The 14,275-nt window shown below is 48.1% G+C and overlaps 1 protein-coding gene across 1 annotated transcript; it reads right to left on the bottom strand.

The window, feature by feature from the left end:
- Positions 1-4,722: 4,722 nt before the first annotated feature.
- On the bottom strand, positions 4,723-14,250 carry PLAGL2 (PLAG1 like zinc finger 2). The gene is made up of 3 exons (XM_019509972.1): positions 14,205-14,250; positions 9,694-10,099; positions 4,723-9,050 (listed from the first exon to the last, which is right to left on the bottom strand). Exons 2-3 carry the CDS (start codon positions 9,942-9,944, stop codon positions 7,829-7,831), a joined length of 1,473 nt encoding a protein of 490 aa, XP_019365517.1. The 5' UTR covers positions 9,945-10,099; positions 14,205-14,250; the 3' UTR covers positions 4,723-7,828.
- Positions 14,251-14,275: the final 25 nt, after the last annotated feature.

The raw sequence follows: 14,275 nt of genomic DNA, 5'->3' as shown, positions 1-14,275 counted from the left end.
CGCTGACTGGATGAGTGACGCCAGGCAGGTTGTACGAGTGTCCTCTGTCAGCAGTGTCACTTGTAAAATGGGAAGATGAATGTGCCTTGTAGGGAGAGGTGAATTCAGCATCACGTTGGTAATGTTACGTGAGAATATCCTGTAATGCTTCACATGGGCTGAGCCTGCCCAAGTCAAAGCAGCTTCACCTGGACTCTGAGGGCTGTCTCATTGTTCAGGTAATGCTTCCTTCCTGGGGAGGGAATAGCTGGCCTTCTAGTTTTGGTTTCAGAGCATGCAGCTAATGTTCAATTCAAGCTTTCCCAGGCTTGTTGCAGACTGACCTAGTTTGGAGCAGTGATTTGCTGTTGCCTGTGTAACGAAGGCAGACTGGCCTGAGCTGTACGGTATGTGTCCCTTCCTTCCTGCAAAGGTAAGAAGTTTGTACCCGCCTTATGCAGAGATGAATTCAGTTCTGTGGGTTGGTGGTGTGTCAGTAGGTGGCTCTGACTTCTGGCTTTCCTTAAGTTCCACTACTAATTAATCATTAGTTTGGCTACTAATTAATAATAGTCACTGGAACCAGGCTTTGGGGAGGTTTTAAGTATTCCCACTTATAACTCCGGTAGCCAAGATGAATTTTTTTAAAGGGTTGAGCTGAAGCAGTAAATGTTTTTGTTGTGTTGAAACTTCCCAGTTGTTGCTTAAAATGGGAGACTATGGAAGAGTGCTGCTAACTAACCTAGCAGTGTGCAGGCTGCCTTGGCATGCTGGACGGGAAGTGCCTTGCTGGGCTTCCCTCGCCCACATCTGGCAAATGCTGCTTTCATTCTAGGTAAAGCAATGTCGTTCATCCTAGAAAATGACTGTTTGGGCTGTGGAAGCTGGCTATCCTGAAGATTTGGAAGAGAACGCATGGTTCTTTCCACCCGGTCCTTGCTGTTTTGTGTCTGGGCAGAGCCGATGCTAGTGCTTTGAAATGCAAATGGCTTTCATCTCTGAAGAGACAAGGTGCTTTATGGAATTGTGCAGGGTACTGAAGCTGCCCAGAGCCTCTGGTTCTATCTGTGTAAACTGGGAGCGATGCCCAAGGCATGGGCAAGGTGAAGCTTCAGCATTTGCAGTGCACCAGGACCTCGTTGTTCTGTGGCGATTGGCATCTAGGGTGGTACTTATCAGCTTGGTGACCTACTGCCAAACTCCCGAAGGAGATTCCCACTATGGGCAATAATACAGATGCCCCTCCCTCTGCTAACTCCATTCCTAATGTAAAACCTGCAGCAGGTACTCTCCAGGGAGGGTCCTCTCTCTATCCATTCGTCGTACCACCACCAAACCATCCTAATAAACCCGAGTGTTATGATCGTTTTGATTAGAGGGATTCTTTTAGCGGTATTACAAGTTGCTTCTGTGCTATAACCGTGTGGCTGATGTCATCAGGCATCACAGCGTGGTTTGAGATTGAAGTGTGACTGCACGACTTAAAATATGTTCTTGTCTCCTCCAGTCTGATTCTGGCGTTGCAGTGCAAGCAAGTCCCGCAGTGTGGCTGATCTGGTATTGAGCAGCTGGGTCTCCTTAAGAGCAGGAGCTAGGGTGCCTCCTTGAAAATAAATAGGAATGTTGCTTGCTTCTGTCAGGAAAATAGCTCTGGTAACCCAGGATGTTGCTTCTGTCTCTAAACCAGCAGTGACTGTTGTAATCCAGCCATCAGGGCTTTACATCGTAAGTCTCCAAAAGGTTGTGGGCTATTATCCCTTCATTGGCATAAAATAAAACAGAGCTTGGTGTGCAAGTACACACATGCATGCGAAAGGGGGTTGCCCTTTCACGTTCATAAGAGCCACGATTAAAGGTGCATCCAGCACCACACGGAAAATTGGGTTTTGTGATCTGCCCTAATAGAGCAGGCATGTCGCCCCCCACAAGAGAAACTCAGGACAGACGGTTCATCAGATGCTTTTAATAAACAACTTCATTATAAAAACCTTTCAATTTGGACTTAGTTCTGTAAGACAGTGGAAAAGCTAATTTAACAAGAGATGAGCTGTACATTTCCTAATGGCACTTAATATTTTTTACAATTTAAAAACCTTGTTTTATATAAAGCCCCAAAAATACTCCAATAAAAAGAGGTTATTCACTGTGTATAAAAGTGCTAGAAAGTTTCTTTAAGAAAAATAGTCCAGCTTTAAGGAGGGGAAGTGGTTGGCCTTAACGGCTAGAACTGTAGGAAGGGAGGTAGGAATGGACGTCCTTAACATACAGCATGGAAGAGGAAGTGAGCTGCATCCATGCTGTCTCCCTTCTGCCAGGCTGAGAAGTTCCACATTGCTTCTCCTTGGGGTGCTCCCAGCCTCGGTGGCAAATGCTGCCCTCAGCAAGAGACCCTGGGGGCTCCAGCACTACCAGATAAGCGGTGTGAACCTGAGGGCAGAACTTGCCCCGCAGGAGTCAGGGTCCATCCCTGACAGAGAAGGCTCTCAAAGGGACTCTGCCCTAGCTGTGAAGGCTACTGTTGCTTTTCCTCCAGCAGCAGATTCAGAGCTTGATACTTTGGGGTGAATCTGGATGGCTTTCAGAAGTTCTCTGCACTACCTTGCCACCATCCAGATTTCAGACCAAACACTAAGGCAGATCTTCTTAGTTAAATATTCTCTTAAGGTAAAATATTGATACAAATGTTACAATAACTTTCTAAACAACAGGTCCTAGATATTAGGGAAAACTAACACAAAAAAAATCAAGGCGCAAAGTAGGGGAAGGGAAATTCGTAAGCTCAAGACAAAAGGCTTCCAGCAAAAGCAAGCAGATCTGCCATGTGGGCCTGAGCGCATGCGGCGAGAATCTGAATGTCAGCTCTATGCCAGCCTTGTGGGTCTGCAGGCCAGTCGCAGCTGTGTCTTGGAGCAGGATGGGCTAGCGAAATTGTGTTACCTTACCTTGAAATGTAACGGAGAAGTGCTTGGGGAACTGCATTTGCTGGGGCAGATGCCAAATGAGATCTTTGCAGCTGGATGCTCAAATCAACTAGGCCTCATTTGCTGAGTGACACGTGTTGCAGTTATTCCTGCGCTGCGGGAAGGTTTGTAGAGCCCTCCCTTGACCACCTCAGCACTTCTGCAATAGGCCCTGACGGTTTGGACTGGACAGTACGTTCAGAGTAGGGCACAGTGGATATGCTAAGCAGCAAGAAAGCAGAACGGTGGGGAACTCTTAAAACCGGCTTGCTTTTTCACTGTGAGGGTTGGCGCGACCCCTGAAATGAAAATGACTTTAGCGAGGCTGGGTTCTGCTTTCTCTAAACTGTCTTGGGCTTTCCCAGGCATTTCTGTTGGTTTCTCTTTCTGTGTGCTGAGAGAGCGTAATTCAGAAATGATTTCCAAGCCATTGTGTGAATGAATGCTTGGGGGGTGGGGCCTGATGGAATGGAATGATACTGCATAGCTTGCAGGCAGGTACGCAACACTAAACCTTGCATATCTGCTCTCAAATATAAGCAGGATCAAGAAAAAGTTGTTTCCCAACATTATTCAAAGCCAAACATGGCAGTGCTGTCAGACTTCCCAGGAGGACTGGGCCAAACCTGGTAAGTGGATACAGTGGTGGCAGGTGAAGTCCAGTGCAGACAAACAGAAGGTATTACTCCTTGCACAGTACGAGGTTCTGAACCACCCGGGGGAAAGATCTAAGCAATATTCATGCAGGTCTAGAAACCTGAGATGGGGAAGGAGCAATTGGGTTTGGTAGTTCAATTCAGTGGTAGTACTTGGTTATTCCTGACCGCATTAGCTAATGCTTGAGCCAGTCTAGTCTGAAATATCTTGGCTTGCACTGGGACGTTCCCTGGTCTCACCCTTTCTTTTCTCCAACCTAAACTTTCCTTTCTCTAGTTTCTCCCCGTTATCCCTTTGGCCCACCCCGTCTTCCGTCTTGGCTATTTGCATTTCTTGGACACTTAGGCATGTGCCCCAGAGGGCAAGTCTATTAGGTGCGTTTCTATTAATCTCTCTTCCTTAACTGAACCTCTCAAGCCAGCTCTTCATTTTAGTGGCTCTTCTCCATGCTGCTCTGCGCAGTAATGAATACCACGTGCTTGGGAGATGGTGGAGTCGGGGCTGATGCATGGATTGTGTTACTGAGCGGGCTACTTATCTTTAAATTCTCTCTGCATTATTTTCCCTGTTTATTAAATGGGTATGATACAGGGATGTATGCTATACCTCCATTTCTGTATTGTTTAGTACAGATGAGGTCTCATCAGTCAAATGAAATTGTGCCTCTGAGCTACTGATTTGCTTATCCTAAAATTGCACAGGGCTTTTTCTGGCTGTCTTATGAAACCATAAATCCACATCTTATTTACTGTCCTCTCTTCTTCTGTCCCTCTTTCACGATTCAGCTTTCCAAAGGTCTCCCTTCCACCCAGTGTTTATTTTTGAGTTTACTCCCACATGGTTTACCTTCCACTTGTCCCAGTTGTACCTCATTTTGTTACCTCCTTCCTCTCAGTCTGTTTGCATAAGTTCTGTATCCACACTGGCATTTGCAACACTTGCAATACATTAAAATACCTGTGTGCCAACAGTGTCTGACCTCCTATCCACTGAAGGCAACAAGATTGAGCACGGGTCTCTGTATTAAACCCTTCTATCCCTCATCACAGAGCATTAATAATCTAATAAGACTGGCTCTTAACACTGCCCCAGCCATCAGCTGTAAGCCTAGAAAGTATGCTTTTTGGAGAAAGAAACAGCCTGCCCATTTTGGAATGAGCCTAATGGGGCTGTAGTCCTTGAGTGGGAGCTATAAGCACAGCTGTCATACAGATAACAAGGCTTCTTGGGCTGTAGCATAGGGGTCATCCTTGCGTGTGGTAAATTTAGCACTACATTTGCTATGCAATTGCTCCTAGCAAAAAACTCTTATCTAAGGCCACTTGAACTGGTTTGTTAGAACACTTTGTTTAAGCAAATAATTTGTAGTGGATTTAGCTTCTCAGTGAGTTGCCTCAGCAGTTCATGATTTTCTCCAAGAAATCATGTTCAAAAGTAACACCAGTGAATAAGTTTTGCTCTGCAGATTGTTCATGATGAATTCACTGCATATATATGTCTGCAAGCTTACGAATAACTTTCTATATGCAAACAAATCACCTGCAATTCATACTGCCAAAAACAGAAATGTCCAACCAGATTTCAGTGCAAACACTTGGTGAGAGTTCTGGACTGGCTTCTCATTTCTGTATTTTCTAAGGTTGGTTTGAACTTTACAGATGTACTTGTAAGATTACTCGCTAGAACAGCCATAGGAAGCATATGAAGTGTGCAAATACAGGGAAAGCTATTTATGTTGTAAGTGGAAGGGTGTCTGCTTTCAGACAGGGCTATTGCTGATGACATTTCAACAAGATATCTGCTTAAGGCACAAGGCAGGATGTTAGAAAGACAGAAAAGAGGGGAAAAATACTATGGGATGGCAGAAATCTGATGCTTTCTCACCTTGAATAAAGGAGCAAGCCTGATTCCCTGTCTCTCTTTGTCTGCATTTTAAAAAGGTAAAGAAAAAATTCAAAAAGGAACCTAGAGGCAGGAATCAGACTCGTGTAACAGAGAGTGAGACTATTTCATTCGGCAAGAGAAGAACAAGGAGATATGACTGAGGTATTTAATAAAAATGGGTAACTCAACTCATCGATTAACCCTTTCTTCATTTAAAAGCGTAAGAAGGCACTGACTGGAATCTGAAGGCAACACTTAAAAATGGATAAAAAGAACTGCTTTCAACCCAGGGGATTCATTGCCACAGGATATTGTTGAGGTAAATAAGACTTAAAATTTACAGGGATGTGAATGGAAGTAGCATCCACAGTGTCACTGACTAAGCGAAAATGTCAACACCTCTCTGTGATGCTTTGTGTATGAATGAATTCCCAAATGGGTAAGAAATCACTAAACCATTTAATAAATACTTCAGTGAGGCAGAGGAAGGGATGTGCCCATGAACTCATGAAGTAGAAGTAACTTAAATGGGGATTAGAAGACACATGGCTAAAGACAAATAATGTGCATTAACTGATGGAGGTGTATACGTTCTTGGCGAAGGAAGGAAGGTGTGGAGACAGTGATTGGCTTCATTTGTAGAGTCACATAACATGGTAGAGGTAGATTTGTACTTCCTGGGTTGAAAGATCTATACTGATAGACAAGACTCCCTGGCTTCTATTGGCCTATGACGTTCCTACATACTGAGGTATGAAGAACTACATTTTACCTCCACAGATATGAGCTAAAAAGTAACTGGACTGAACATGCCTATGGTCATGGATTACTAAGCTTGCATAGGAGTGCCCGATCCCATAAGAACAGACATGTAAACAGGAGATGTATCATTAATGGCATTGGGAGTCTACTGCCTTCTGTTTAACCCTTCTGCTATCAGCAGGGCTGCAAGAGAAGTGGACCCCGTTCTGGAGGTATGGTTGGAGAAAGAAGGAACAGAAAAGGCCCATTACTCCAGGCTGGAGGAGAGGAAGGGAGGCTGTAGCCCCAGAACCTTAGCTACCTGTTCAGACTATTAGTGTTGGAGGAAACAGGTCAAGATAGCAACCAAGTGTTAACACCACTGGAACCAGTTTTCTTTTCTCCTGACTCCCGGATGCCATTGCTCCACTAGGGAAGCCAATAACTGTCACTGCTTGAGACTGCTTTAGGTGTCAGCCAGAAAAAGATGTTGCCTCACACCTCATCCTTCATCTCCTTGGCTAACCCCTAGAGCAGAGGCGCACAGATGGCTCCCCTCTATGACAGCATCTGGTGCTGTGGACCACAGGCTGTCAACCTTGCTTTTTCACGTACTTTGGTTCTCAACATAGATCTGGGATGTGAATGATGGGCCTGTTTTTCTTTCTTTTAAAGGGCTCTGTTTGTTCAGCACAAAACTGAGCTGAGGTGTGTAAGCTGCTCCATCCTACTGACTCCTATGCATAGTCAGAGAACATGCAATAAGCTGCCATGTATAATGGCACCGCCTGAAGTAGTCCAAAGTCAGTTTATTTCCCCATAGGGGAAAAATGTGACAAGTGAAGAGAAATCAGTGCAACCTGACTTTCTCATGTAAACAGTGTTCTAGCTGCACCACATACAAACCTAGGTTTGCTAGTGCCTACTGCTGTAATGATGGAAACCGATACGTGTTGCGTAAACAAAGTTCACTGGAATAAAACTAGTCTAACAGCTCTGCAAAGGAAACAAGGTGATGTGTCTCAATTCATCGTGTAAACTGTTTTCTTGCTCATAAACACTGCTGCAAAGTGGAGTAAGCGGTGAAGGTGATAGGATGGAGGTAGTGGGGAAGGGTAGCCTCTTCCCGTCTGCTGAAGTGGGTCAGCCGTTGGCCTGCTCCACCTCTGAATCCTGACAGTTATGCCAGAACTGCAGTGTGATAACATGAAATGGATGCTGGACTCTTGGAAAGCTTAGCCTGAGCCTACCCAAGACAAAATAGCCCCAACTCCTCCTTTGTTTCAGTCCCTTCCCAAAGAGGAACAAAGCTCCCAAATCTCGGGGAAGGCCAGTGCTAAGTGTGGCTCCTGATTCACAGATTAAAAATGAGGGAAAAATCCCCAAGTCTGTTAGGTGAAATCGTTTCACTGTCCAGGACTGGGACATGCACTAAGGTATTTGCTGTTCCAGTCGACAGACGCTCCCTACGGAGACCAGAATCCTCCTGTCTGAAACGGCTCTGAAAAGCTTCCTTTGCCCTCATGGGAAGATACAGGAGTTGTGCGTTTTTAAGGCAATCCAACTACGTGTTATGGGAAGACCTGTTCATCAGTGCTCCTCTCGTCTTACTGGAACGCCTGGTGAAAACGCGGCAGGGTGGTTGTGCTCAGGCTGGAGGTGAAAACAGGGGGTAACGAATGAAGGGGGCCAAAGTTCAGGGGGCCCCCAGCTCCTGAAGATTCTTGAGGTTGATGTTGCAAAGTGGTAAGCAGTGGCTGGGTCTCCCCCTGTGAGTAGCCCATGACCAGCCCGCCTGATGATGCAGGTGGGTTGCAAGGAGGAAGGTTTAGAGGGAGGAAGCCCAGAAGATGAGAAAAGTCCATGTTAGCAGCACAGAGAGCCTCTGAAAGGTTAGCTGGGCTCTTGGAAAGCAGAGCTTCATCCAGAGTGGCTGGCTGAGGTGAGGAGGACTGAGGCTCTCCAGATGAGACCGACAGACTGCCAGGGAGCTCTGACAGAAAGGTGTCCACCTCTGCTTTGGGTAGTTTCTCAGGCAAGTATGAGGTAGATCCAAGCTGATATTTTGGAGGAGGCTGTGGTGGGGAGGAAATAGGTGAAGAAGATTCAAGAGGATAGCTCATCCCCATTGGAAGAGAGTTGGGAACCAAAGAATGGGGCATCCCTGAGCTGGGCATGGCTTGGAGGTGTGTACTGTACATGCCCATGGGCAGCATGCTAGGGAAGCTCTTACCACTCATCATGTCTCTGGATGCCATACATAAAACTGGACTCAGCTCTTCTTTTATTGCCACAGCTGAGCTGCAGCTCAGGAGACCCAGCATGTCCACTGGCTCCGTCTTGATCTTCAGCAGTTCTTGGGAGTGGCTCTTCTTCATGTGCCTGGTCAGGTGGTCTTTCCGCCCAAACCTCTGGGCACAGTACTGGCACAAGAAGTCCTTCCGCCCCGTGTGCACCACGAGGTGTCTTCGCACATCTTTGCGGGTGTAGAAGCGCCTGTCACAGTGGTCACAGGGGTGCTTCTTCTCCTTTGCTCCACCAGATGCCCTCCGGGAATGAGCCTTGAGGTGTTCCAGCAGGACCTGAGTGCTCTCAAAGGTCTGTAGGCACACTTTACAGCTGAGATCGCCACTGGCAGCTGCGTGCATGGCCAGGTGTCGCCTGAAGCCAAGCTTGGTGTTGTAGTTCTTCCCGCACTCTGGGCAGTGGAGGGCTTCCTTGTTGGGGTCATGTGTCTGCAGGTGATTGCGGAGGTGGTCCTTCCGATGGAACATTTTCTCACAATACATGCACTGGTGGGGCTTCTGGGCAGAGTGCGTGGCCATGTGCCTTTGGTGAAGAAAGCAAAATGGGAAAAGTTAGAGCGCTCGACCCAGGATGCTAATAGGAACGAGCAGCTGAAGACAGCTTTGGGACTGTTTGACATACATCCCCCAGGGAGAAACCACTGGCTTTTAAAGAAACGCACTAGATTGTGGTAACTTGTTGTTCCAAACCGGGACTAAATCCTAATATGAAGCTTTTAGATGAGCTTCTTTTACCTTTTTCCAATTGTGTTCCATCCACCCACCCCTGTCATTCTAATGGACTTAGTTAGCAAATTCAATTCTTCCAGCCCAAAATGGAAGGTCTGGTTCCTTCTGCCTGACTATTGAGTGCCTGGCTTGTGATTAAATTACAGAAGTAGGTTCTGAGTGCTATTCCTGGCTCTACTACTGTTTCGCTTTGTGAGCTTAACTTCTGTGCTTGGGTTTCCCTAAGGCTAAAGTAAGAGCAATCGGAGCTCCTCCCATGGAAGGGGCTGAAAGAAATGCAAGGGCTTGTAACACGTAGGACTCATCAGCTTTGCAAGGTAAAAATGGTTTTGCCTTTTGGCAGCAAACCTGTCAAAAACCACTGCGGCTGGGTTTCCCCTTTGTTTCCCACAGGGGGGAGAGGGGCTGTTCGTAGGAGGCACTCTGTAGTTACCTACCTGTAGAGTTTGTACTTGGATGCAAAGGCCTTTCCACAGTGCAGCTGAGGGCAATTGTAGGGTCTCTGCTCTGTGTGAGTTCTCAGCTTGTCCACGCTGGGGAAGGAGCTCTCGGAAAGTTCACACTGGCATTTCCCCTGACTTTCGGCCTCTTGACCTCTTTGCCGAGGGACTAATTTCCAGCCTGTCTCCTCCTCCTCCTGCTTTGCATCTTGAATCCAGTTAGGGACATTGGGAAAAAATGCCGTCATGGCAGGCCTAGTAGAGCAAAGCCATGTTAAGTGGAACCTGGGCCCGCGGGTGTCCTGCTGTGGTGCTGCCCTGGCACAATCATCAGCTGGAAGTTTTTTTGTTTTTGTTTTTGTTTTTTTGCAGTGGGATGGCTTCAACAAAGAGACACCTTCATCTGAAATGGCAGGACACTTGGAGTTAGGGCGCTGCACTGCTCTACCTGGGCACAGTAACACACATGCCTGCTATAAGCAGTAACTGTGTGAAGACACTTATGCATGTACATATATCCACAGACCCACGAGAAACTCCTTCTTCCTCTAGCATTTCTTTCTGATAACAATTTGCTCTTAATAAGTGCCATCCCCTGTTGCTTGGCACACCAGATTGATCTGAGAGTACAGGGTTTGCGAGTAATCCTGCTACCCAATGAATAAACAGCAGGGTAACAAGCTGGGGCATTCTTAGCAGAACAGTTCATTATGTGCTGTGCTGAATGGACACATGAAGTTCTTCTTTGCATGTAGAGTCCCACATCCCCCTCCTATCAGTTCTTTCTCCCTGAATTAATATGACTGTGATTCAATTAGAGATGGAATATTCCAAGAAAAAAAACATATCTGATCATCACATTGTCTTAAATTACTGAGAGCCAGTGTCAGCTGCTGCATCCTCCTTTGAACATGCTGCTTAGCTACATGGGTGCAGTTGTGTGCTCACGCTTTCCTCAGCTGTGTCCTTGGACTACCATCCTACCCACCTCACCTCCTCATCCAAGTCCCACTCTCTGTATTTCCTCATCTGCCCTTCTGGTTATTGCTCATTACTTGCCTGTGGACTTCTTGCATGGCTGGCCACAATCCCAAGTTCCTCATGTTCTTGGGTGAACAAGGCTACAGGCAAGCTTCACAAAGGATCTTAGGTGAGCAACACAGTGTTCCTGTAGCTGAGTTACAAGACTGTCTCTGTGAATTCCATTTTCAGAGCTAAGTTAAGTACCAACAGTCCCTAGACTTGGAGATTCAACATGCTCAACACAATGAGTCTGGAAACATCTCCACAAGCCAACAGGAAATGCTGAAAAGCACAGGGTACATCTCAAATCATCTCTCTTCCTGAACTGCAGCCCTGAGTTAAGTTCCTATCTGAGACTGGAACTTATAGCCTGAACCTCTTGCCTGGCACCATGGTCTAAAGCAGGGGTCAGCAACCCCCCGGCATACATGCTGAGCACGGCAAGCAAGGCCATTTTGTTCGGCACACCACCGCCAGCCAAGACTCTAAGCAGTTGCTGCCAGCCAAAGAGCCCAGGCTGCTCCCAGCAGGCAGCTGGGAGGCTGAAAACCCTGCTGCAAGCAAATTGGGCTCTGTGGGCCAGCTGCAGCTGGGAGGCTGCAAACAGCTGCTCTGGGTTACAGCATGTCAGTACTCCAGCACCTTCCAAGGTAGATACTGTGGTTTTTTCGGCACTCCGGCCAAAAAATGTTGCCTGCCCCTGGTCTAAAGTGATCTCTTCATTTAAGGCAACTGGCTTACTGTTGTCTTCTAAACCAGTGGTTTTCAACCTTTTTCATTTGCAGACCCCTCTAAAAAAAGTTTCCAATGGAGGTGTGGACCCCTTTGAAAATTTAAAATGGAGGTGCACACCCCTTTGAATTGTAAGGGTGGGTATTCACACACTTTTGATTGACCACAGTCATCTTTTGCAGACCCCTCCAGGCATAGTCTGTGGACCTGCAGGGGTCTGTGGACCACAGGTTAAAAAACACTGTTCTAAGCCATGACTGTAGGCAGGGCTTCTCACCTTCTTTAGGAAAGTTACTGACAGGAGACTACCTGAGTTTTAGGCCCCCTCAGCCTGACGTGACTCAAACCAAGAATGCCCTAACTAGCAGGCTATTGGATAAGTTGGGCCAAGAACACTGTCACCATCTTGTTGAAGCCAGGTCACTGTGTGCCACACAGAAAGCAAAGCAGAGGGAGCCTGACCCTATAGCACAGGGCATGGAGGGGCTCCTGGGTTTGCATACAGTGTGGGGAGCAGCAATTGACTCTCAGGACAGAATTTCTCCAAGCGTGTCACAGGGACAATTGTGGGAGGCTAATGTATGCTTCCCATTTAACATTTCCCTAGTGGTCTTTGGATGTTCTCTCTCCTGTCTCAGTGGGATGGCTACCAGTTGGCTTGTGGTCATGGATAAGCCCTAGTGACTTTGGCCACCAACACAGGTTCTCTGAACGTTCACTCCTTGGTAAACACCTCCTCTTGCAGTATCCCTTGAATCTGTGGATATTCTGGCTTCTTGGGGGGCCATTTCCATTACACAGTAAAAACTTGCATCAATCTCTGCTCTCCCTACAGCTCTGCTAGATGGCTTCTTACATGACTCCTACCCATCCCATCTTTTTGTGTGACTGTCTTTCCTAGACTTCTCTCTACACTCTCGTGCCTGGGAAGGGGTTAATTTGAAAGCTTGTTCTTACCAGAAAACAAAAACCCACAGCTGAGTGAATACCCTCCACCCCTCCTTTCAATTCAGCAGCCTGAGAAACTCTTCTTAAAATAGCATCTAACCCGTTCTTCACGGCGGCCTCTGAGGGAGGAACTTCCTCCCCACAAGCCAACAGGAGCACCAGATGTGGGCAGGATGTGCCATGGAGCAGTCCCTCTGTGAAGGCAGACTACACCCCTGAAGGCTATAAACAGGGGAGACCACAATGGGCCCTAGCTACAGGATCACACCATGGCACCTTCAGGCAGGATTGAAAACACTAGGACATGGGGAAGAGTGTAGGCAACTGCACCAAGAAAGAGAGTTCACTTTCATTCAGCTTAAATATTACCAGACCCTGACTGCCCAGAGGACAACAGAGATGGGATGCAGTGACATGCTCTGTCTGAGAAGGACAGCAGAAATGGCTGGTGCCCTCCATCCTCCTCCTGGTGCTTAGGAGTGCTGCACTTTGTAGCAGCCGGTGGCTTGCAGATGTCTCACAACTATGGGGATCTGCCTTCCCTGTCATCTGGCTGCTGAAAAGGAGAAGTGTCTCTCTCAACCCAGAGCCATCTGTGTGTGCAGGGAGCATTTCTGCTACTATCTCTTCCCAGGGTATTTGTTTCCTTCCCTTTTAACTGGGCTAGCCATGGCTGCAGCTTTCCTGCCCGGCACAGCGGCACTGACATCCTTGTCCGTTTCAAAGCTGCCTGCAGGGAAGGAGTAACTGAAACTTTTTTTTTCCTTCTTCCTTTTCTCTAAGAAAGAAAGTCAACCTTCCCCTCCGCAGGGTGAGCCAAGCACTTGCTACGAAGCATTAGCAAACAGTTTCCCTCTGGCTGATGGTTGCACCTTCCTCTCAAGCGATGCACTCAGATCAGAGCCACGGTTCTGCGCAGCTACGAGCGAGGAGGGAGCACGGAGCAATCTCCCTGCGTGCTTGCAGATGCTGCCGCTTCAGTCAATTTGGGCTGGAAGAGCCCACAAGCTTTTCTTTCAAACAGAAACTTCAATGCAGCAGAAACTGTAGGATTAGGACCCTCCCTGGACTGTCTCCCCACGAAAGTTCACAATGCTTAGTAATTAAGTGGATTTAGCAAACTGGTTCTGGACAGAGAAGTTGCCCTTTTCCCAAAACGCCTCAACCCCTCAGCGGTCTGCATATCTGCAGGAGCCAAGCGTTCAAATTGTTGCCCTGCTCCTGTCTGCCGGCGAGATGGCCCTCCCACCTTCCTCCTGCCAGGCACCGTGGAGCCACCCGCCCTGTGTACATAGGGCTGGGCCCCATCTACCGTGTTGTACTCCTGGGGAGCCAGAGCAGCTCCTGCCTGGAGCAGGGGGCTGGAGGGGGGGGAGAGAAGATGGATCTCCTCTGCCTGCAACCCCCTCTGCCTGGCTCCCAGGCACAGGGGCTGCCCATCCCCACCTGCCAGGAGGGCAACGAGCACGACTGCCTGGGCCTGCTCCCACGGAGGAGCTGTCCCCCCACCACGAGGTGGCCAGGCGTCCCCCCCATATGAAGTGACCAGCCCCCCACTATGAGGGGAGTGCCCCCCATATGAGGTAAGCATACCCCCCATATTAGGGGAGTACCCCCCATGAGGTAATCAGCCCCCCCAATATGAGGGTGGTGGCCACCCCCCGATATGAGGGGAGCGCCCCCCATATGAAGTGACCAGCCCCCCCCCCATATGAGGTAAGCATACTCCCCATATAAGGGGAGTACCCCCCCATGAGGTAATCAGCTCCCCCGATATGAGGGGAGCGCCCCCGGGCCGCACTCACCCCGTTCCGCCGGGCCGGGCCGGGCTGGGCTGCGGCGGCCCCATGGCGCGGGGCACTGTGGGAGTGACGCT

The sequence above is a fragment of the Gavialis gangeticus genome, unplaced genomic scaffold (assembly GCF_001723915.1).
Source record: "Gavialis gangeticus isolate Ggan-Ray unplaced genomic scaffold, GavGan_comp1, whole genome shotgun sequence".
Taxonomy (NCBI): domain Eukaryota; kingdom Metazoa; phylum Chordata; order Crocodylia; family Gavialidae; genus Gavialis; species Gavialis gangeticus.
This window is presented reverse-complemented; position numbering and strand designations above follow the sequence as displayed.